Consider the following 25,067-nt stretch of genomic DNA (forward strand, 5'->3'; position numbering starts at 1 on the left):
AAGTGGCTGTGGGTCAGGTATGTTAATTATAGAACATGAGAAATTTTGTTTCGTTCGTGTGTTGCAGGCTACAAATATTATGTGGACAACCTGGTGGCCATTGCCCGGCTGCGGGGACATACCCTCAAGACTCTGAACATTGCAGCACAAGACATTCTGTATGATATGGACTATACCAGCAACAACCAGGAGCTCTCCCTACAATATGTGAGTAGCAGAATGTATTGGAAATGTAATAGTCGCGGGGTCTTTATTCTCTTCAGGGAAGACTTACCATTCCATTCACTTAAATAAATAATATACAGGGTGGAAGTAAAATAGCCTTGTAGATTTCCAGAGCTAATAGCTCGTGTTGTTACGTGAAGTGCTTTGTGTGAAGTGTGGCATTGTATGGGGCAGAAGCATGGACATTACGACGAAGTGAAGAGAAACAAGTAGAAGCATTTGAAACGTGGATATGGAGAAGAATAGAGCATGTGAAGTGGAGAGATACAATAAGAAATTAAGTTGTGTTGGAAAGAGTGGGTGAAGAAAGAATGATGCTGAAACTGATCAGAAAGAGAAAAAAGGAATTGGTTGGGTCACTGGCTGAGAAGAAACTGCCTACTGAAGGATGCACTGGAAGGAATGGTGAACAGGAGAAGAGTTTGGGGCAGAAGAAGATATCAGACGATAGATGACATTAAGATATGTGGATCATATGCAGAGACCAAGAGGAAGGCAGAAAATAGGAAAGATTGGAAAATGCTGATGTGAACCGTCAGTAGAGAGACAGTGGATTTCTTCGTGAACTTGCCATCCTAAGGATTTTAGGGTAGAGGCCAATGCGGTTCTAGCTCTGTGATATCTCATTTATTGGAGAACACCCAAGGAATTCAAGCATTTATTTTAATTTAATTTATATTAAACGCTATCTATCAAACATTCATTAACAAAACTCAACATCGAAGTATAATTAAATACAAAATAATTAAAAAAACAGAACACTTCACAATCTTGGTGACTTGGCAGAGGATTCAAACTATTATGACAAGAATTCCGCTCTTCAGGAAGGAGTTACAACGATTTTCCATTGTTAAAACATTTGTCGTTACAGAATATGTAATATATAATATGGAGTTAGTACCTTCTTGCATGTAATTAATTAATTAATCAAAACCTAACAATAACACCCATTCTTGCAGACCTGTTTCTTTCCCCAGACCCTTTGAAGAAGTAGAAGTATTTTTTATAATAATGCTGATTGCAAAATTAAAATCTTACATATTATAGTATATTTTTTTTCCATATTTTATATGTGTGCAATATTATAGTATTGTGAAATTTTAATTTTCCTACCAGTTTTTTTCTATTGTTCTATTAAAATTGTAGCATATGGCCTATTAACCTGTTGTATCCTATAGGAAACATTGCCAATTTAAGGGTTAAGGTCACCCTTCGAAGGAGATGTTGCACTCCTATCTTTATACTTATGTGAAACCGCCTGATGTTTATATAAAGTAAAACTAAACAGAAATATTTACACACAGAATAAAAAATTTTACAGGAGAAAGAGTTCGTCCAAAGGGCTGGACTCGGGAAGAGTACCCAAAACACTCATTGCATTTCCACGTTGAATTGGAATACTTAAGCGTTGACGCAAATAAGTAGTGCAACGACGATCACCAGTAATGGAGATCAAAATTTGGCCGATTTGAGATACCAAAACTTTAGCGTCATGACTCCAAGGACCGAAGGTCTCCACAGCAAAGGGGACAAAGATATAATTGTCTAAAGATGAGCATATTTATTGACCTCCTTCTTCATGGCTAATTCAGCAGCAGATGCTGCGCATCTGAAGGTATTCGGCAGGTGAGATGGAGCTAGACTGTCAATGCAAGTGAGTCCCAAATTAAAGATTTTCCTCTAGACCATGAAATTAAGGTGAGACCATCATGCCGTTTACCATCCACGCGACTGATACCTGGTGGTTCCAAAAGAGACGGGATGCCACAAGAAGTCAGAGATCTTTTAATGATATCATTGAGTGATGTATGTCTGGGAATGTACTTTGAAAATCTGGAAATTTTCATTGCTGCTAAAACTATTGTATGTTTTGTGTACATTAGTGGTGCATTGTACTAGTATATGAATACCACAGTTATTGTATGTCTAGCAACACTGTAGAAAAGTACTTCTTGCTGTCCCTCCTGTGATGACACATCTCTACTTGTTCTTGGCATTCCTTTTCTGTAGGAGGTGAGTGAGGCACTGGGCATGGTCTGGTCACCTCTCCCAGACTCCGAGCTGCATGATGTGATCCTCAACCCGACAGGCGGCGACTCAGATGAATTTATCCTGCCGGTAGTTCTGAGGGATCAGGAATTGTAATGAAGACTTGGAGGTTGCAGACTGATACTCGACGAATGCGTGGGCGGCAACCTCTCCCTCCCCCCATGTCCTGTAGCGTAGCAGCAGCTGCAGAGCGCGATGTAAGAGCACAATCAACCAGTCACTAGCTTGTATGTAGCAACTTTGGAGTACTTTTAAATTATATACTGGTAGGTGTTCCAGGTTCATGTATATACTAATATATATATTTTTTTTGCCAAATGCCGAAAGAAGAACACGAGAGTTAATAATGAAGGCAGTTAATCTTAAAAGAGGAAAATTCCTTGTGTATGGAGAGAAAAGCATGAATGTAGAGTGGATGCAGATTGCTACGAAACAAAAGGGAGTTGTGAGCGCATGGTGGTTTTGTCGACAGGTTAGTTGTGTGTCTGTACGAGGCTGAGCTACAGCTCTGCCAATTTAACAAACTCTTAGAAACAAAGACGTATAATTATGTCAGTAGAAGCCAGAACAATGATCGTACCTGACACGGCACTGCAATATGACTTGTGGACAGGTGACACAACTGCTAGTCATTGCTGGTGGTCAATATATCACCTAATCAGTCACCTCCCCTCTAATTGTCATCGGGTTCCATCTGTCCACAAGTAGAGAATTCTTGCTGTTCCCCATCGTTGAGTTCTGGGAGTTTTTTCTCTTATGAATTGTATATATAAATACCTGCAAGACTGAACATACACCTGATCCATGCGCCGACATTGAAATTCTATTTCTATTGTTGAAAAATTGGTGTAGGCAAGGAAATGCTCTATGCTGTCCAGTGCCGTTCTGATGCTTGCCACGCAACTAACCTTCGAAGTACTCTTAAGTAACACCACAGACACCCTGTAGTGTGCCCTGAGGGTTTGGGAGTCACCCCCTCCCTTGACCATTGGGCGGTTTTTACAGTTAGTCTTAGTGGAACATTCCAGAGAGAGGGACTTGTTGAATATTTTTATTATGGCGGTTAGGGTGTTGCTGCTCAAAGTTAACTTTGTACTACCAAACATCTGTGATATTCGTAGCATCTAGTACGCTGCAGTGGACGTGAGTGGGTTCGGGGGGACAACCAGCATACCGGACTGCTGGGCGGGGGTTTCTCCCCTATAAGACAGGGGGGAGTTTCCCCCTGTTAGCAATCCAGTGTGCGCCAATTCTTGACTGTGCGAGCCCTGATCTTCCAGTCCCTTAACGCCAGCACCTGTAGAGGTTGCAGGGATAGACTTAGGAGAGAATCTACTTACGTCCACAAAGTTAGAAGACAAAATAAAAAAATCTCTCTTTAATAATAACGGAGTTCCATGTGAACATCCTGCCAACAGTACAGGTCTGATAGACCGATCGAGCAGTATTACAGCCTGTAAGCGAGTGCAGGGCTTTGTTATAACGTGTCATTCCAACCTGTAGGAGCAGACAGGGATACTGTGTGCATTTCTATGAGATTAAGAGCTAGCTTGAACGATCATTTTTTAAGTTTTACTGTTTTAGTAAATACTGTGTGTGAAGTTGAATTGTAAAATTTTGTAATGTAAATATTTTTTAAACCATTTATGTTTTTCTTGCAGTTTGTGTCAAATAAATCAGAAGTCAGATTTGAGTGGAGTGCATATAACTTTAAATCTTCGTTATTTTTTTTATTTGAAGACCAAATAACAATTCTTGGGTTATAGTGTTTCACCCAAATATTTCTTTATGAATGGACTGGAACTTCTCATGAATATCATATGTCCTCTTCTAACATCTCTGGCTTCTTAAATTGGTGCACACATAATATCAAGAGTTGAGTGCAGCTTCTTTTATGAGTTTTTAAATGTAAAATGGTTTTCATCTATCAAAGCTTTAGAGTTGAACCTCATTATAGCGAGAGTTAACAGAATGCGAGGAAAATTGCTTTATTACGGGAAGTAATATTCGACAATGTCATTTATAAAGTGAAATTTTAGAGATGTTAGTCTTCATGTTCGTGCCACACTCCCATATTGTAACATAATTGAGCAACTTCCATATAATACAAAGTTGAACTAAAATTTAAAAAAAAATGTTTCATATGTATTTATATCGCAAACTTTCAAGAAAACAAACTGAAAATTGTAACTTTCATATTATTAAAATTTAAGAAAATTTAATAAACTTTGATTATCTCAGATTACAATAACTTTCATACTGTCAGAAATTAAAATATTTGGTTCAGAATTTTATACAAGCAGCAAAAACAGGAAGGATATGCCATGAGACTGTATTCACACACATATTATGACAGAATTATAGGAGGAAGTCTTAGGAATACAGCACCAATTGACCAGTCATTAAAACTTCCTTTATTTGCCACTTAAAAAGGGAGTACCACTTTATTAATAATAAGGCAGCATGTTGATATTCCTAGAAACCCATGTGAATATATAATCACAGGAAATAATAAAGTTACGTCAATCTTGCAGAAGAACAGTTTATTACGTAATTGTAATGAATATTGCGTTTAAAAAAACATACTTGATGAAGTTGATCATAAGATGGATGCATATACATTATCTTTCACTAGTACTGTAGGAAAACTGAAGTTGTCAATGCCACCATCATATTTCCAATCTGTGTGGAGTAATTTCTATGACTTTTTTATTAATGTAAAAGAAATCTCTCATTTTCATAAGTCATTTCCCCTTATTCAGTTGTGATCAGTAATATGAGTAGTATTGTTTACCTACCAGCGGACTACACTTCATTACAAGTGATCTGTAGGCAGAATTCTCCATCTCTGATTTACACGAGACAAGGAATTAAGGGTACTGTCTTAAGAAGTTGTAACTTTCAAAGATTTCTAATTACTTTTTTTTTTTAGTATAACCTACGAAGTTGTTATAGTTTATATTGTATTCATTATTCCACTTTTAAATTTATATTTAATTAATTTTAGTCTAGTTTTTTGGCACCAATTGCTAGTACAGCAAATTTATTCTAAAGTTTCTGGTGTAAAGTTAAAAATTAAAAAATGAACAAATTTTTAGATAAAAAAATCGTACTGAAAACATTAATACAGTCGACTCTGGATATAGTGAACTTGGTTATAGTGAACATTCAGCTATAGTGAACCTAAAACGTTGGTGCCAACCTGCATACATTAAAAAGTTTCTGTTTATAGTGAACCTTAAAAATTGTAGTTTCAAGAATTGTATCCTGACAAAGTCTTAGACCTTCTTGTATAAAATTGAAAGAATGTGTTGAAAACAACATTCTAAGTTTCTTATTCCTGTAGTCAAAGGACAAAGGTAGGATTAGTGATTCCTAGACAATGAGCTGTACTGTAAATCCAGGCAACGTGTGACGACCTTGCCTCACTCCACCATTGAGGGTTGCCATTTTTTTTCTTAGGCACACTACTCTAATGTTATTTCTAATCCTCCACCGTCAAAGGGTTGCCTTTTGTTCTCAGAAACATTTCCATTATCCCGGATAGCATCGAAACAACGGAAAATTAAATTGTCTTCTTTTATTAAAAGGGGACGAACATTATGTCCAGAGCATAAGTGAAATAAGATTCCGATGGCTTTCAAACCCCAACTCCCTGTGAGTGACCCGGGAAATTCCAAGGCTGAGTATACAGTCACACCATAACAGCAAATGTCATTTCTACCTGATCAGTCTGTTTCTAGTGTTCGAACAGTGAATGTACTGTATAAAAATGTTGAAGCGTAAATGTTTTATGCTCGACCATGCCGAAATGTAGTAATTATACACCTGGTAGTAGCCCTTTAATGTACCTCATTAAAGTACGCCTATTCATTATAATTCAGTTGTTCAGCCAATGAGAAATCACCATTGTACCCCATTATAAAACCGCGAGTATCGATTATTCTCGGATATGCAATCAAAAGACAATTAGCGAAAAGTCACGGAGGCTGGAAATCCAATACTGTCACAGCAGGTTATGTTCTGTTACTATAATAATTAGTGTTCATTGTAAATAATATTCAAATAAATTCAATTTTTCATCTCGTTTTTCAATTCTAAATCAATTTCCAGGTTATATCAAGCCTAATGTTCATGTTATTCTCTAGATTATATCAAGGTCAATGACATTCGTGCCTCGGAAAAAATCAATACTTTCGCGTCTGCGCACATCTCACAATTCAGGTCAGTCCCACTCCTCACTTACATAACCATAACATGAATACTTATGAATAATTTCAAGTTAGAAATATGGTCGAGCATAAAAAGTCGTATGAAACTTGCCTATAATGGTAATTAAAATGCTCATATGAAAATTATGAAACTCGCGCTCGTTTCATAAACAAACATACTCGCGTCTTAATTACTACCATTATAGGCTCGTTGCATAATGTACTATTCTTTGGAAGCTAAAGTGAATATTATAAGTGACATTGAACGTGATCTTTCACAAGCAGACTAGGTCGACAGCATACTTTAAATAAATCAACTGTGAGTAATCCATTCCACAAAAATGAAATATTTTAATTACTGTATAGATATTATTTTCTTGTTCACAATTTCACTTATTCCTGTCATTTAAGGTTAGAGGAGAGACACTTCGGATTTAGTGAACGCAATTACATCAGTTAGTTGTCTATGCGGATGACGTGAATATGTTAGGAGAAACTCCTCAAACGATTAGGGAAAACACGGAAATTTTACTTGAAGCAAGTAAAGCGATAGGTTTAGAAGTAAATCCCGAAAAGACAAAGTATATGATTATGTCTCGTGACCAGAATATTGTACGAAATGGAAATATAAAAATTGGAGATTTATCCTTCGAAGTGGTGGAAAAATTCAAATATCTTGGAGCAACAGTAACAAATATAAATGACACTCGGGAGGAAATTAAACGCAGAATAAATATGGGAAATGCGTGTTATTATTCGGTTGAGAAGCTTTTCATCATCTAGTTTGCTGTCAAAAAATCTGAAAGTTAGAATTTATAAAACAGTTATATTACCGGTTCTTCTGTATGGTTGTGAAACTTGGACTCTCACTCTGAGAGAGGAACATAGGTTAAGGGTGTTTGAGAATAAGGTGCTTAGGAAAATATTTGGGGCTAAGCGGGATGAAGTTACAGGAGAATGGAGAAAGTTACACAACACAGAACTGCACGCATTGTATTCTTCACCTGACATAATTAGGAACATTAAATCCAGACGTTTGAGATGGCCAGGGCATGTAGCACGTATGGGCGAATCCAGAAATGCATATAGAGTGTTAGTTGGGAGACCGGAGGGAAAAAGACCTTTAGGGAGGCCGAGACGTAGATGGGAGGATAATATTAAAATGGATTTGAGGGAGGTGGGGTATGATGATAGAGACTGGATTAATCTTGCACAGGATAGGGACCAATGGCGGGCTTATGTGAGGGCGGCAATGAACCTCCGGGTTCCTTAAAAGCCGTTTGTAAGTAAGTATAGATTTTATTTTCTTGTTCACAATTTCACTCATTCCTGTCATTTAAGGTTAGAGGAGAGACACTTTGGATTTAGTGAACGCAATATGCAAGTCCGCATAGGTTGACTGTATTTACATTTTACGTTAGCAATTGATGGCATCTGTATGTCTCTGGCTGTAATGAAGTTCTGTATAATTCGGAAGCTGATACTCCACTCCTGACCCATACTCTGATGTTGTGACACCGCTGTCTGCTCCTTGCGACTAGAGTGGAACAACACTCGGTACCTGATAGATCTCTAGTTGTTATGTCCGACACCAGAGAGGGGCAGCAGCACATGTAGGTGAGTGTCGGTCTGAACACAATACGTAGTTAGCCTGCAGCAGGCTCATTAACATCGAATGTGTACAACAACGCACCTAGTTGCACACTTGTGATATAGTTCCTAGTTTTTAGCCGCCGCTGCTGCTGCCTCCTCCTGGCTGCAGAGAGCAGGCCTACCAGGCACCGTGCGAACTGTCTGGCTGGCCTACTCATGCACTCGCCCACGAGGAGCCTGTAGGTTCTGTTCCTTCATCTTGCAATAACACCTGTGTGCGTGCTACGGCAGGGCCTGGTACCATGGCAACCATCGCTCTCTCTCCTCGTTTTTGCCCTCTCTGTTTTTCATTCTCCTCTTCTCTCCTGTATTATCTATTTTGTATTACTTTCTTTCAGATTTTTATTCTCTCTTTCACTTAGTTTTCATCTTTCTTTTGTGATGCCTCCTCTTTTTCTTTTTCTTCTCTCCTTTTTTCAGTTTCTTTTTTCATTCCTTCTCTTTCTCCTTTCTGTTTTTTCATTTTTTTTCTCCTTTCTGTTTTTGAGTCTCCTGTCCTTTTTCATTTTCCTCCTCTTTCTCCTCTCAGTTTTCTATTATTTTGTTATCTCCTTTTTCATATTTCTCCTATTTTTTCTCTCTGTTTTTCTATCTCCTCTCCTTTTTCATCTTCTCATTTCTTCTGTTTTCATTCTCCTCTTCTCTCCTTTTTTATTTTCCTCTTTTCTCTTTGATTTTCTCTTTCTCCTCTCTGTTTTTCATTCTCCTTTTCCCCCCTTTTCACTTTCCTCTTTCTCCTCTCTTTTTCATTCTCTACCCTCCTTTTTCACTTTTCTTCTCTGTTTTTCATTCTTCTCTTCTCTCCTTTTTCACTTTCTTTTCCTGTTACGTTTGTTTTCCATTGTCTTCTCTCTTTTTTCACTTTCCTTCTTTTTCTCTTCTCTGTTTTTCATTCTCCTCTTCCCTACTTTTTCACTTTTTTCTGTTTTTCATTTTCCTCTTACCTCCTTTTTCACTTTTCTTCTCCGTTTTTCATTCTCCTCTTCTCTCCTCTTTCACTTTCCTCCTTTTCCTCCTCCCTGTTTTTCATTCTCCTCTTCTCTCCTCTTTCACTTTCCTTCCTTTTTTCGTCTGTTTTTCATTCTCCTCTTCCCTACTTTTCACTATTTTCTGTTTTTCATTTTCCTCTTCCCTCCTTTTTCACTTTTCTTCGTTTTTCATTCTCCTCTTTTCTCCTCTTTCACTTTCCTCCTTTTCCTCCTCCCTGTTTTTCATTCTCCTCTTCCCTACTTTTTTACTTTTTTCTCTGTTTTTCATTCTCCTCTTCCCTCCTTTTTTACTTTTCTTCTCCGTTTTTCATTCTCCTCTTCTCTCCTCTTTCACGTTCCTCCTCTCTGTTTTTCATTCTCCTTTTTCACTTTTCTTCTCCGTTTTTCATTCTCCTCTTCCCTCCTCTTTCACTTTCTTCCTTTTCCTCCTCTCTGTTTTTCATTCTCCTTTTTCACTTTTCTTCTCCGTTTTTCATTCTCCTCTTCCCTCCTCTTTCACTTTCCTCCTTTTCCTCCTCTCTGTTTTTCATTCTCCTCTTTCCTCCTTTTTCACTTTTCTTCTCCGATTTTCATTCTTCTCTTCTCTCCTTTTACGTTTGTTTTCCATTATCTTCTCTCCTTTTTCATTTTCCTCTTTCGTCCCTTTTCTTATCATTCTTCCTTTTCACTCCTTCAAGAGAGAATGCGTAATAAAGGAAGAATTTCCTCTTGCTTTTCTTCTCACTTTCTCCCTTCTGTTCAGGCGACAAATATAAACACTTAGACATATTAATTTTTATTTTTTTTTATTTTTTTTACTCATCATTCATAGGAATAAGTCTAAACTTGCTTATGTTGACAGATTTAATTCCCTTGAAGTCCTCAAGAGTCGGTGGACGTTTTCAAACACGTCTATCTACAGTCTCAACATCCTCTTCTGATTCACTACCCTTATTCACATTTCTCCTCACTCCCTCCCATTTTCTCTCTCTCCCTCTCTCTCCTTTTTTATACTTATTTTCTGCTCTTTTTATCAGTCTTTCTCTCTCGTTATAGTCTCCTCTTCCTCTCTCCCTTCTTTTATAAGATATTTCTCATTTATGAATTATTATTGCAAAAAAATAGCATTGTGTAAACTTCTCACTTTGGACCCTTTATTATATCATCTCTTTCATTTCACATTTACTTCTTTCTTGGAGGAGAGATGAATAGCTCTTAATATTTAAGAAGTCAAGTCCAAAGATTAATCTCAGGATACTCTATCAACATACAAGGAGACTAACATGAGAATGTCTAACCATGATAATTCAGAAATCAGAACTTAAAAGAGGCACAAATCCACGTTTCAGTACAAGACCCCTTCATGTGCTTGAAACACGACCGAGTGGTACCATGCCCTGTGTTTTCATTGTGAGAAATAAATGCGTGTCGAGCGTAAGAGGTGAGTCCCCTTACTCCACATCGAGGACTGCGTTTGCTCAATTGTGACGACACACATGCCTGCCAACCTCGAGTGCACTGCTCAACAGGAGTTTCACTGTTGCCACTGTAGCTTCATTTCACTGTTTTATTGTGATCTCGCCTTGCATAACCCCTAGCTTGACACTTGACCAATCGGGCCTCAAGTTGTGTCTCGTTCTGCTTACGTAGGAATGAGTGGTGCACAAGTCTGAGTGTTGTTTCTACACTTCCGCAATATAAAATGAGCTTCTGAAATACTCAGTGCTTCACAAAATGGTACAATAAATAGTACCTTTTTATTTACTCTGTTTAGGTACTACGTGTTTGCCTGCACCACGTGCACAATAAAAATATTGATTACATATTTTCACAGATCTGCGTGTGTCACTTTTTCCTAAAGCTTCGGTTTGTTCACTGCAGAGATTGTTGGAGAAACATTGTCAATGATAGTGATTTCTTCATTGTGAGAATGATCGTCCACAGACTGCCTACTTTGTATATGTATTGGTTTTCGCGACATTATCAAAATAAACTGCAAATAAAATTAATTTTGGCAGTATTTTGTTTTGATATTCTTAAATAAACTTTCCTGATTGCAAAACTAGTATTTTTTTATATTTTTTACACTATTTAGGAATAATGTTCTTAAAATATTTCATGTCATACTATAAATATTCTGGTAAATCCCTCCATGAGTAACATTACTTTTTTAATTTACTTTTACAACAACTTGTTACTACATAAACCATATTTTGAGGGTGTTCTTTTTAGTGATCGAAACACGTGCTGTGAAACAGATATTTGATACATATTCAAACATATTCTTTCAATTTGGAAAAATTACAAAACATTGACTGGTATTAATTTGGACCATTTCAAGAAACAGAAATAATTAATAAAACCACGAAATACGTTAATAAAATATAAGTATTAATTAACTTACCTACAATCGTGCATTTTAGACCTTGATCATTGCGGATATGTCATTGCTGTTTTACATGACCTACCTTAGTTTTATTTTCTGAAACAAAATATATTAACAATAAAGCAAGCAGATTTTATAACCAAAACACGAACTATAAATTAAACTTTATTTAAATATACACTCTCAGAATTAAATTGTGAAGGAACTTCGTTCTTTTCAATTGATATTAGCATGACTATTTCCACTGCATACTGATTCTTACGCACTTTCAGTAACGAGGTGGTAATACTAACAATGACAATAATATAGCAATAAATACTTAAAAGAATCGCGTTTATGATTGGTTTATATGAACACATTCTTAAATGTTATTGGTCTACATTAAATGAGTTAAATAGTCATTGTAAATAATAAAACAAATGAGCACAAACGCTACTTAGATGTAAATTTTTCTGACATTTTGTATATTCGATTCCCTAACCATTTCAAATGTAAATCACATTCCCTTTTAGGTGTGTTTCCAAATTATATGTAATACGCTTTGTCAAATATGGCAACCTTTTCATAAGGGAAGCTTAATTTATAATATATTATATGTAGATAGGAAACATGATGACTATCCCACAATCTGTGTAAGCAAACCGAAGTTTGTAAACTATCCATATACCTTGCCGAAGTTTTATACATCAAGGTTGAGTGCTAAATTTGGTACTTTTGTGTCATGCAGTTTCTTTTAATATTCACAAGATTACGTACAGTTTTTCGCATTCTTACCCATCAGTACTAGTACTCTAATTGAGATTCTGGCTGATTTGTACATCTATTATCAAGCAGTACATCTCACTTGACGATATGTGTCCGAGGAAGGACAATTGTTTGTATGCATCTGAAGTCTGGTTAGTGTAATATATTACTGCTCGGTAATGGAGGGGAAAAGGAACTGGCCACCCTATCCCATTTCTCCTGGCTTAGTTACCACATGAGTGATGCCTTATGTCATTTATGACGTTCCAATATGTCTTGGGACAGTAGCCTTAACAACAACCATCAATAATAAAATACCCTCTTATCTCAGTTGTTACTTTAAACGTTGCACAATTACATCACAATGGCAAGAATCTGAAAATAATTACATAATTAGACAGTGGACATTGCTTCATATGACAGTTTCGTAGTGAAGTGAAAGACTTTTCAACACCTGTTTTACTGAAGGTACGAACCTCTGTTAGTCGAAGAATCTGTTCAGTTACGATCCCTCCCCACCTTAATATTATTCAAATCATGTAAGTTCCTATTTTCTCTCCAGAACTTAAAAAATCTAAACTAATTCGGGCCATAGCCATTGAGAGATTTGTATGTAATACATATGATAGGATAGATCCATGTTACAAGTCGTTTTCGTGTAAATGTGTTACATTTATATCATCTATGGAAAGTCTTGGTCCCGCGCCGTGGCGTCGCGGTCTAAGGCATCCTGCCTACGACTCGCGCTGCGGAATGCACCCTGGTTTGAGTCCTCATGAGGGAAGAAATTTTCTCATGAAATTTCGGCCAGTGTATGGGACCGGTGCCCATCCAGCATCGTGATGCACTTGGGGAGCTACGATAGGTAGCGAAATCTGGTTACGAATGCCAGCTATAACGGCTGGGAGGATCATCGTGCTAACCACACAATACCTCCATTCTGGTTTGATGATCGTCCACCTCTGCTTCGACATGTGGGCATGAGGCCAGCAGCCGGCTGGTCGGTCTTGGCCCTTCACGGGCTGTAGCGCCACGGATTATTATTATTATTATTATTATTATTATTATTATTATTATTATTATTATTATTATTATTATTATTATTATTATTATTATGGAAAGTCTTGTGATTTTAATCTTACAAAACAAAATAGAAACATTGAGCAACTGTCCCCAAATAACATACTTGTAATCAGTATCACAAAAATTATTTTTCACTGTTTAAATCAAAATGTTGCTAATTTTAAAATATGAAACATGATACGAATTATCTGATTATTATATTACCACACAGACCACACTTAGGTTTAAGGTTTTCGGGTTAAATGTAACTTAAAATTGAAATATTGATACAGTTCTGTAACAAAATGTACTTGAATAATTTTATCCATCTAAGAGTCCACACCTGTGGAGTAACGGTCAGCGCGTCTGGCTGCGAAACCAGGTGGCCCAGGTTCGAATCCCAGTCGGGGCAAGTTACCTGGTTGAGGTTTTCTCCGGGGTTTTCCCTCAACCCAATACGAGCAAATGCCGGGTAACTTTCGGTGCGGGACCCTGGACTCATTTCACCGGCATTATCACCTTCATATCATTCAGACGCTAAATAACCTAGATGTTGATACAGCGTCGTAAAATAACCCAATAAAATAAAAAAAAATTCATCTAAGAATTAGAAATATTAAATTGGCACAATATTGATACAGTTCTATAACAAAATATACTTGAGTAATATTATCCATCTAAGAATTAGAAATGTTAAATTAATTAAATATTAAATTGGCACAATATTGATACAGTTCTGTAACAAAATATACTTGAGTAATATTATCCATCTAAGAATTAGAAATATTACATTGGCACAATATTGATACAGTTCTGTAACAAAATATACTTGAATAATTTTATCCATCTAAGAATTAGAAATATTAAATTGGCACAAATGAAACTGTACTAATGCTGAGCTATGTCAGAAGTTTATCGTATCTTGCAGGAAGTGTGCATTTTGCAGAGAACGGTTTTAGCACCAACAGTCAATCAACTCTCTACCTCAGCTGCACAGTGGACAACTCTGTGCAAAAGTATTGAAATTAACATGCGCATAAATGACGGAACTGAGATAGAACTTAAAGCTCGTGTGCTGCACATTGTATATACAACTTGTAGTATTTTGTTTGGAGAGGTTGGCAGGTGTGTGTGCGAGCCAACGTGTAGAGGTTGAGATCTCTGTAACAAAATGTAGAGCCGGAGATTTAGTTTCGCCTGTCTGTGATGTATCATCCTTCCCACTGTCTATATCCTCACTTGTATGTGGAAGAAAAGTATATTGTTGTTATTATTATTACTATTATTATTATTACTACTACTATTATAATTATATAAATATATATATAAACATTTTGCGGATTATAAGAAAATAATGGTGATGGTTTTTGGCTCGTGAAAAAAAAGAAAAAGCATTAGATTGTCAAAATGTTTTACTTCGAACTTTGTAAGATCTTGCAGGCCACATTATTAGACTCCAGTGATATTTTATAGAGTTTTCAGTTTTATAACATTTACTGTAATTTTTTATTATATGATCAGAGTTCCCAGATGTTAATGAATATTGTCAAGGCTCCATTTTAAGCAGGATGGGGGTAGTTTTCCTTCTGTATCATATTGTAATAGTTCCGAGACTGTCTTTCAAGCTGAGTCAGAAATATGTACAATGCATGTTGCCATTTCTTGTAACTCCTCATACTTGAACATTTGGAGTTTCTGTATTTTGCAGGTGAAAAAATGGCAATCGTGATTTTAACTTGTCTCTCTTATTATCTTCCTCGTCTGTTTTCCTATGTTCTCCTTTTCTTCTCGCCTTGTTTTTCTTTTTATTTATTATTCTCATCATCGTTGTCATTCAACATGTGCGTTACCATCAAGTGATCCCTTAAGGTACGGTCACACGTCGCTACTTTTGCAGCGCTACTTTTATACTGCAGCTGCAAAAGTTGCGTGTCGTGTTCACACCTAAGCCAAAAGTAGTGCGCTGCACGCTACTTTTCGTGCTGCGCAACCCGAGTGCTGCAAAAGTTGCAACTGGAGGTTGCGAGTCTGTTCACACGCAAGGCGCTACTTTTGCAGCTGCAGTCATGCTGCAGGTTCCCATCTCCGTGTTGACTTCTCAATATACATTTTGTGGTTATGTTCGCATTATTAAGAAACTCATGCGAAAGCTTCCTTATCTATTATTTGCTCTTCTGTCGTATCTAGTATTCAGAAATTGGCATTATTTTTACTATAAAGCTTTTAAAAACGCCTATATACTTTAATGATAATCAACAGCATATTCACGTAATCAATGTTGGCAACCCTCCTGTTTGGAACTACGCTACGGAAAATTTAAAAAATGAATTATATCGTCACCAATTATGCTCAGACTGTGTTGTGTATTTAATAACTGTTACAAATAATTTATTTTCATCACATTTAACATTAAAATATATCCAAACAATAAAAGTATCATTGACACATTTGGGTGGTAACACTGGTTGCAACCGCAGCAAAAGTTTCAACAAAACCGATATCAAAAATGCTGCGGCTGCAACCCTGAGAACCCTGTTCACACATCGCTACTTTTAAGTTGCACGCAGCATGGAAAAGTAGCGGGCAGCAGGTTCGGCAGCTGCTACTTTTCGGGTTGCACCGTTGTTCACACGTCGCAGTACAAGAGTTGCGCAGTTTTTTGTACTGCAGCGCTGCAAAAGTAGCGAAGTGTGATCGTACCTTTAGAATCCCCATTTTCCGGCTTTTCAGAATTACTGTCAGATATTCTCTACTGGCCAGCCATTTTGAGCTTGTTGTGACCCTCGATCACACTTGTGGAGTAACGGTTAACCCATCTGGTCGCGAAACCAGGTGGCCCGGGTTCGAATCCCAGTCGGAGCAAGTTACCTGGTTGAGGTTTTTTCCGGGGTTTTCCCTCAACTCAATATGAGCAAATGCTGGGTAACTTTCGGTGCTGGACCCCGGACTCATTTCACCGGCATTGTCACCTTCATTTCATTCAGACGCTAAATAACCTAGATGTTGATACAGCGTCGTAAAATAACCCAATAAAATAAATTGTTGTGACCCTCTGTATGACATTTCCATTTCTTGCTATGTTTATATAAAATAGAAGCTACTGATTTAATATCTTATTCTTTTTTGAGTGTGTAAGTTTTAGAGCTGTCAATTGACTAAAAATTTTGGTCAGTTAACCAGATGCCTTTAATAGATTAATCAACTCGTTAAACGAATTTTTAATCGATTTTAGACAGTTTAGAATTATTAGGCCTTTGGATAATCCACCATTCACAGATACACATCATGCATAACGTGGAAAATATAAAAAAAATTGGCTCCAGCATATCTCAAAAATGGCCGCATAATTCTCTAGTATCAATTCATAGGAAAATGAAAACATGGCAGATTCCTGAAACAACTGACAGACTACTATGTCTGTACTCGTGATAGAGTATGATGATGTAAGCATTTCACTATGTGAAATTGTATGTTACAATATAGCATACTGTGTACTATGCAAGATATATATTGTTAATTTTAACAGCATGTGTTCTTTTTTTGTTTTTTTATATTATAATTTATCAAGATCACAGGAATGATCAATTATGGATGGAACTGACATAACACTGCCTCTATTGCAGTTAGGCAGCATTGTTAACTATTTTTCTCCCCTTTTTACACTTAGTTTAGAAAAAGGGTAAAGAAAGACACACAGTTCGTTTCTAAGGAAGTCGTATCTGTTGATAATCCTGTTACAATAAAGGTAACTGCTTGCTCATTTTTCAAAACTTTCACATTAAATTGATTGAACTAGTATGTCACATTTATTAGATTAGGGGCTTTTATTTTTTTTTCAATGTTCTCTGATGTACCATATTAGTACCCAGTTTTCATTATGTGAATTCTTTATGCCTTCATATCATTATTATGAAGCTTTTAAAAGCCATTGAGGCTTTTTGCTGCTAATTGAACAACATTTCACTACTGATAAATCACTCTCCAGTTATCCGCTTTTGGAATGTTATCTGTCTTCATATATGAGAGTGAAGAATTTTCATTTGACCATAATTTCCATAATAATTCGAGTCTACACCCTGTATAAATGAGCTGCTGCCAAGAAGTCAAAAGGAGGATAGCAATGGCAAAGGAAGCTTTTAATAGAAAAAGGAGTATCTTCTGTGGACCTTTGAAGAAAGAACTAAGGAAGAGACTAGTGAAGTGCTTTGTGTGGAGTGTAGCATTATATGGGGCAGAAACATGGACATTACGACTAAGTGAAGAGAAGCGACTAGAAGCATTTAAAATGTGGATATGGAGGAGGATTAAGCGTGTGAAATGGACAGACAGAATAAGAAACGAAGCTATGTTGGAAAGAGTGGGTGAAGAAAGAATGATGCTGAAACTGGTCAGGAAGAGGAAAAGGAATTGGTTAGGTTACTGGTTGAGAAGAAACTGCCTACTGAAGGATGGACTGGAAAAAATGGTAAACAGGAAGAAGAGTTTGGGGCAGAAGAAGATATCAGCTGATAAACGACATTAAGATATATGGATCATACACGGAGACGGATCATACACGGAGACAAAGAGGAAGGCAGAAAATAGGAAAGACTGGAGAATGCTGGGTTTGCAGTGAAAGACCTGCCCTCGGACAAAACACTATAAATGAATGAATCCTGTATAAAACTGAGTATAAAGTCTTCTGGTAATAAATGGCAGCTGGAATTTGTCGCTCACCATATCACTTCCTTCTAGTGTCGAGATCCAGAAAACATGGAAACTGTACCATCCTGCTTCCCTATGCCTATAAAATATTGACAAGGAAGATCTTCAATTTCTTCATTCTTTATTATGATCACCTGAACTCTTGACATATCTTCAAAACTTTCACAGAAGTTTGTTTCCTTCATGCACACATTTCTCGCACAATTGAAGTGTTCCATCTGTTTCCATTCCTATTAATAGGAGTGGAGGCCACCGACATAGCTCAGTCAGTTAAGGCGCTTGCCTGTCGATCTGGAGTTGTGCTTTGGCACGGGTTTGATTTCTGCTTGGGCTGATTACCTGGTTGGGTTTTTTCCCAGTTTTTCCCCAACCGTAAGGCAAATGTCAGGTAATCTATGGCGAATCCTCGGCCTCATCTCGTCAAATATCTCGCTATCACCATGCTCATCGATACAAAATAACCTCGTAGTTGATACAGCATCTTAAATAGCCAAGTAAAAAAAATAGTTGTGGAAAACAGGAATGTCAAAGTTTCTGTCCACCTTAATCATCAGGTAACAAAGAAATTCATCATTCTGCTCTTAGACTTATGTATATTGTCTTAGCATATAGGCACATTAGGCTAATTATCCCCATGCTTTGTCTCTCCCAAGTCAAATGTACTTTGAGGACATCATAATTGGCTAGTTCAATTTGCTAGGTTTTCTGTAACTCTGTAGCCATAAATAATTTTATTTAAGGGAATTTAGATTTGATGATTTGGGTTTATCGTTCATAAACTGTACCAGCACTCACTGATCTAAGTGACTATGTTTGGTTAAAATAGTTGCATTGAATCCACCTTGCTTATCAGAGATAGCCAGTCAATTGGAGTGGCAGGCTACAATGACATCAGTATGTAGGCATGGCTGCATCTGATATCAAAAGTAGACTTAATTTCGGTCTCCGTTCCTCAAACTTCTATAAATTCCTTCATTGAAACAGCAAAACCTGAAGTAAGGGAAGTGCCGTACGTCACAGGTTAGGTTCAATAGCATGATTCAACTTCATCAAAATTGGTCATTTCATGTATTTGTAGAGTCTTGATTCTGTGTTCATCGAAATGCTACTTTTGGTTTTGTCTCTCTCTTTTTTCACATTTATTACAGTAGCCTGTTGAATATAGGCTATTGTACTATCCCTCCATCTTTTATCTTGACGTTAAGTTTGTTTTTATCTGGGTGATATGTTCCTTGACGTCTTTAAAAACTCTATAGCCGTGAATTCTTTCTAATCAGTTTTTTCACATATTGATCGTATTTTTCATTTTCCTCGTGTATCCGTTTTTTTTTTATTGTTTATCTGAGGATTTCAATTTTTGTAGTTTCCTGTACTGTTCTTCAACCAGGAGATAAACCGTGAAAGGAATGTGCTTACTATTGCGTCATCTATTGGAGCAAAGTAGATAGATAATATTAGAGTTATAACGTCAGTTTAAAAATCATGTGCTCTCCTGCATATGTTATTTCCTGTATGGAGGGATTAAAAGACCAGGAGATTAACAGTGATCTAATTTTGTAACTAGGGTAATATAAAATGTGTATATCAATGTTATGGTTTGTGCTTTGAGAGATAGCCAATAGAGATACGAGTACCCACGTGTGTGACCTTATGACATCAACATTCATTCACAGCATCACCCCGCTTTGTTTCATTCCCTGGAGACTTTCTCGTGGTTGGAGTACAGTATTTAGCCTATATTGTGTTCCTGTGGTCGAGCTTAAAGATCGTAGGTAGGAATGTAACAGACGACAGCTTACGAGTTCTTGTCCTTAAGTTTTTAAGTATTGTTATCAATGTTACGGGTAAACTAACCTGATACATGTTTACTCGTTCAGGTACTTCTTTCTTTAGACCTCCATTTGACGTTATTGTCATACTCAGGTAGCATGTTTTGTAGTGTATTTTTAAGTTGAAATGTCACGGATATTCATTTATTCTGCATTTTGTATTCGTCATGTTATATTATTTTGACTCACTTACAAATTAATGTAGGATTCTATATGTTCTCATTTTTCCAAATATGCTCTCACATTTAAGTTTTTGAAGTATTCATTCTACAGAACTTGTGAATTCACTAGTTCGATCATAAACTTATCATAAGTAATATTTATTAACGATATTCGCAAAACATACTAAAAAGAGATATATATTAATTATATTTTTTTATATTAGGAATTCACTCTGATTTTAGTTTTCGCGTAAAAGAACATTAGAGAATGAAATTGGATGTAACCTACTAGCCACCACAAGCACGAACAAGTCTTGTTTCTCACGGTGTTTCATTTGAAATTCCTCTTTCTCTTATTGGAATGCATGGCTTAAGGAAGGACACTGACATGTGTTGAATTATTGTGCACTTACTAAGTTTGTTCAATTTTGGACGCTTAATTTCCAAGAACTTAATAATTATTATTGATCCAAAAATAAAGAAGTTTTAAAAATCGTGTTATAAAATACATATTCATGAACAAAAAAATGAATTTAAAACAGAGATTGTGTTAAGATGAATTTGATTTGCTTTAGATTGCGTCTGATTAGTGTAAGGAAAATCGTTTACTAAAGAGAGAGAGTGGTATTTTCTCTATCCATTTGATACGTATTAATTAACTTATTGAACAGTGCTGTCATGGAAGCCATACAGGTGCATGCAGCATATGGAAACTTACAGTTCTTTTACTAATTGTATGGGGAAAAGAAAATTCTGCCCATACGGAGCCATTATTACATAGGGTGCCTAAGTTTTGTATACAGAGATCTGTATTGACCTTAGATCATCTCTTGCTGTTTCTAATATACCTTTTTTAATGATCATAAAGTAAATGGCCCACCTCTACAGACTGGAATCCAGAGCCATAATATATATAAATAATCTGTGGTGCTACATCCCACGAAGGGCCAAGACCGACTAGCCAGCTGCTGGCCTCATGGCCACATGCCGAAGCAGAGGTAAGACGATCTTCCAACCAGAATGGAGGTATCGTGTTGTTAGCACAGTGAGCCCCCCAGCTGTTATAGCTGGTTTGCATAACCGGATTTCACTACCTATCATAGCTCCCCAAGAGCATCACGATTCTGGGTGGGCACTGGTCCCATACTCTGGCCGAAATTTCATGAGAAAATTTCTTTCATCATGAGGACTCGAACCAGCGCGCATTCCATAATGCGAGTCCTAGGCAGGATGCCTTAGACCTCGCCGCCACGGCGCAGGACATATATAAAAGAATGGTTGAAAAACACCATAGTGCTCCAGGCACACATTCCAGGATTCATCAAGACAAGTTGTGCATCTACTGTGAAAGCTTAATGAAATCTTCTTTGAATCAAGCTTGTTTTACAATTAAATGATAAATCAAAATAATTTCTTTACTTCTTTATTATAAAATCATCCATTGAATGACAGTTGGAGTGATAAAAAGAGTAAAATATATTTCAAGGAAGAAAAATAAGGGGTGGGGCGTATGGTCAAGAAAAAAATTACCATGACAGCACTGTTATTGAAAGGCATCATACTTCAAGTAAATTATGCGGAAATTCTATTGCTTACATATGTACCTTTGGCACGATATATTTTCATTTTGATGGACGAAATGTTGCAGGTGGCTTCATTCTGTAAAATGAATATTGTAGCACTATTGCTAATCATGTTTTAGTCTCAGCAGCTAATATTACTTTATTAGCATGGTAAATGATCTTTTTTTTTTTCGTTCATATTATCTATTCTCTGAAAATCCTGTTTTAGATCGGTTTCTCTCTGCACACGTTCCTTTCGTTATCATTATTAATGGCTATGTACAGAACATTCCTATGCAAACTGGTCCCAGGTATTCTTGTTCCATTGACTTATATGTTAGTAGTATGAAGCACCCGTCTCAAGGAAGGTAAACAGTAGAGGGTGGACTGGAACTGATTTGTATAGGGAAGCATATGACCGCTCACCACTCGATAACAGATTTTTTAGGTATAGGCTGGAGTGAGAGCAGTCTTCAAAGGAACGCTTTGAATATCCAGTCTTAAAAGCATAATCCTATTGAGACATATATTGTAGCAATGGGAATAGTACTGAATGACAAATGGCGAGCCTGTATTGACATCAGGAACTCTGTGTGAGTATTGTCATGTTTCTAATAATGTGGCTTGGCAGTAGTGAGTAGTGTAACATTGTACTGGAGCTATGCAAGGCCTTATGTGTGCATCGGATGGTAGACCACTGTGTGTTACCTCCCAGCGATCTCCACAGCAGTGCAGACTGTACCTGTTTATAGCTTAGCAAGTTGGCAGTACTGGTCTGCTGTCCGACGGGACTGACGAGAGTAGATGATGAGTCTTTGATGTTTCTGTTCACATTTAGCGAACACAATAGTGTATGTTGCCTGTACTTTTACATTGATTCTGTTAACATTCAGTTTAGCTGACCTTATTAAGCTCATCGAGAAGTAAATAAATCTATACAGTTTAAGTAATTCATTGTTTTATTCCTGTAATCCCTCGGTTGTATGAATTGAAGGTTTGATTTGCAGATAAGCATATTTACTGAGATGAATGACCTGTACAAGATGTGAAGCCAGGCCTTTTGACATGAAGAGATATTTCCGCAGCTTCTTGCAAAAGGTATGAACGTCATTAAACAGAAAATATTGTCTTTATTGTCCAGATTTATATCCAATTTACATATCACATTCTAGAACTAATGTAATGTAAAAGTGCTATTCTGTTGCAGTTACATTTTGATCGACGACTTTGCTTACATTATTCCCATTTACATTAGGTGCGGTAATGGAATGTGGCAGTTTTCTGAACGAGCTGCTTATAGCATTTTTGTTTGGGAAATTAAGCATTGTTGTCTATGTGAACTTCAAGTTATGCAGTTTCTCCTGTCATTGCAGTGGAAGACAGTATGGCTAATTATTTGATACAAGAGCTGTCTCGTGGCTGCGAAACCAGGTGGCCCGGGTTCGATTCCCAGTCGGGGCACGTTACCTGGTTGAGGTTTTTTCCGGGGTTTTCCCCTCAACCCAATATGAGCAAATGCTGGGTAACTTTCGGTGCTGGACCTCGGACTCATTTCGCCGGCATTATCACCTTCATCTCATTCAGACGCTAAATAACCTGAGATGTTGATACAGCGTCGTAAAATAACCTACTAAAAAAAAAAAAGAGCTGTCTGCAAACCTTGTCTCCTGGAATATCACTTCACTATTTGAAGCCATCAACTGGCCACCAACTTCCCCTGATCTGATGGCACCCAATTACTTCCTGTGGAGCGTTTGAAAAGTAAAGTGTATCATAATGGCTACACACCTTCATGGAGTTAAAAGAATACATAACCAATGAAATTACAGCCATCGATCCCATTTTATTGTGGAAAGTTATAGAGAACTTTCAAAGCTAATTACAAGAATATGTTGTATGTTGGAGGTTAAATGAAGAATATAATTTAAAATAAAATAAATACAGATTGATAAATTGCATTGTGGTGTTATTTTTTCCAGAATAAATATTTTCTTTTAATTGGCTCAGTTTCCTGTGAAAACCATCACATTTCATTCCACACCATATACAAAAAGAAAACGTGTAGGTTTATTGATGTTAAAGTATTTAAAAATTGATGACAACACTTCAGTTTTATTCAGCAAGATTTAAAATAACCTCCTGCCATATTGAAGACACGTCGAAAAAAACCCATTACATATCTTTTTTTGTTCCATCTTTTTGTTATAGTTTGCTCACATGATGTTCTAAAGTGATTAAAATTTCCGTATCCCCTTTGAAAGCAGATGGATGTGTGAGGGCTTCCCAATTCCACTTTTCCAATGGATTACATTCGCTGTAGTATCATGGACATTATTTGCAGCATAGGGTCTACAAGTGATTTGCTTGTGTCCTCTGAATTTCTTCTTTAAACGAAAAGCTGTTGCCCACTTGGCTACAATTAGAAATAGCAGAGCTTTCTTCCCCCTGGCTCTTTGCAATGCTCTAAAGCAGTGGTTCCCAATTAGCAAGGAATACAAGCTCCCCGTTTGATATCTTTTTGTAGTCAGCAATTTTTTTTTTTTTTTTTTAAGTGTATATGGTAGCCCTTGAAGCATTGTGAACGTTTGAGTGCATGTTCATCTCACTTTGAAAATAGAACCATTTCTAATGTTTTACAGACTTTGTAAAACACTGGAATGTAGTAGATTTAGAGGTAGGGTGTGACAGTGTTTTGCTGTAACAGCTCCGGAAAAATCGATGTGACAGATAATAGTGATTTTGTCACAGTGTTATTTTTGTGTTCGAATGATTCTTGGCGACTGTAAATGTTTATCACGAGCCCACAGAGTTACTGCTCCTCCGTGAATTGAATTGATATACTGGTGCCATGTCTCATATCAACAATAATGGTTAAGATGAGTATACTGAAAACAAAACACGCTCTGACCTGTGTTATTGCGATGTATGGGCGCGTATATTCACTCCACAATGTTTACGAATGTTAGGTGAATCATTTGTGGAAGAATACAGCGAGTGCATTGCGGCTTCATTGTCAAAGACTTATCAGTGTTAACCTTTCGAGTGAACCGATAATTAATTAGATCCTAGTTATGTTGTTCTTGAAGTTAATTTTTCTGATTTGCAATGTTGTTTGGACTCGAGCTGTCACATATGCGTACTTCAATCGCCATCACTATGAATCACGTCGAAAAGAGGCGTGCTGTGTCGATACAACATATTAGAATACAGTAAACAATATAAAACCAGCACCCATTAAACTTCGAATGAACAGAGCACCCTTCACGCGACGTCTTTCACTTTGCAAACGAACTTGAAGGTGCATCAGCATAGTAAACAATTAACGTCATCCTATAACCAGTGTTCCTTAAACCTGTAACCGCCTCTAGGCAATCTTTTGATGTCCAGACTTCGTTCCCTAATCATAGTGTACCAATATTATTGTGGCAACCGAGGTGAAAGGTTCTCGTTGCCTCGGGAGTCGAGCGTGCGTCCGGCAGAAGGGAGGGCGCGCGGGAAGGAAGGCGGCGAGGA

General features: G+C 37.0%; 1 protein-coding gene across 2 annotated transcripts in view; it reads left to right on the forward strand.

Annotated features, from left to right (window-relative positions):
* The window catches only part of LOC138692899 (F-box only protein 33-like), a 47,136-nt gene extending 23,475 nt beyond the window's left edge, over positions 1 to 23,661 (forward strand). Inside the window, exons 6-9 of one of the 2 annotated variants that reach the window (XR_011330157.1) lie at positions 68 to 207; positions 2,236 to 2,471; positions 22,562 to 22,652; positions 22,762 to 23,661. Coding sequence is in view for 1 of the 2 variants with exons in the window: in XM_069816222.1 (XP_069672323.1) it covers positions 68 to 207; positions 2,236 to 2,370 (275 nt within the window). In the remaining variant the exon portion in view is untranslated. Of the gene's footprint in view, positions 1 to 67; positions 208 to 2,235; positions 5,759 to 22,561; positions 22,653 to 22,761 lie in introns of those variants that run through there. The other variant, XM_069816222.1, reaches the window with a different exon arrangement.
* Positions 23,662 to 25,067: the final 1,406 nt, after the last annotated feature.

The sequence above is a fragment of the Periplaneta americana genome, chromosome 17 (assembly GCF_040183065.1).
Source record: "Periplaneta americana isolate PAMFEO1 chromosome 17, P.americana_PAMFEO1_priV1, whole genome shotgun sequence".
In the NCBI taxonomy this organism is placed as follows: domain Eukaryota; kingdom Metazoa; phylum Arthropoda; class Insecta; order Blattodea; family Blattidae; genus Periplaneta; species Periplaneta americana.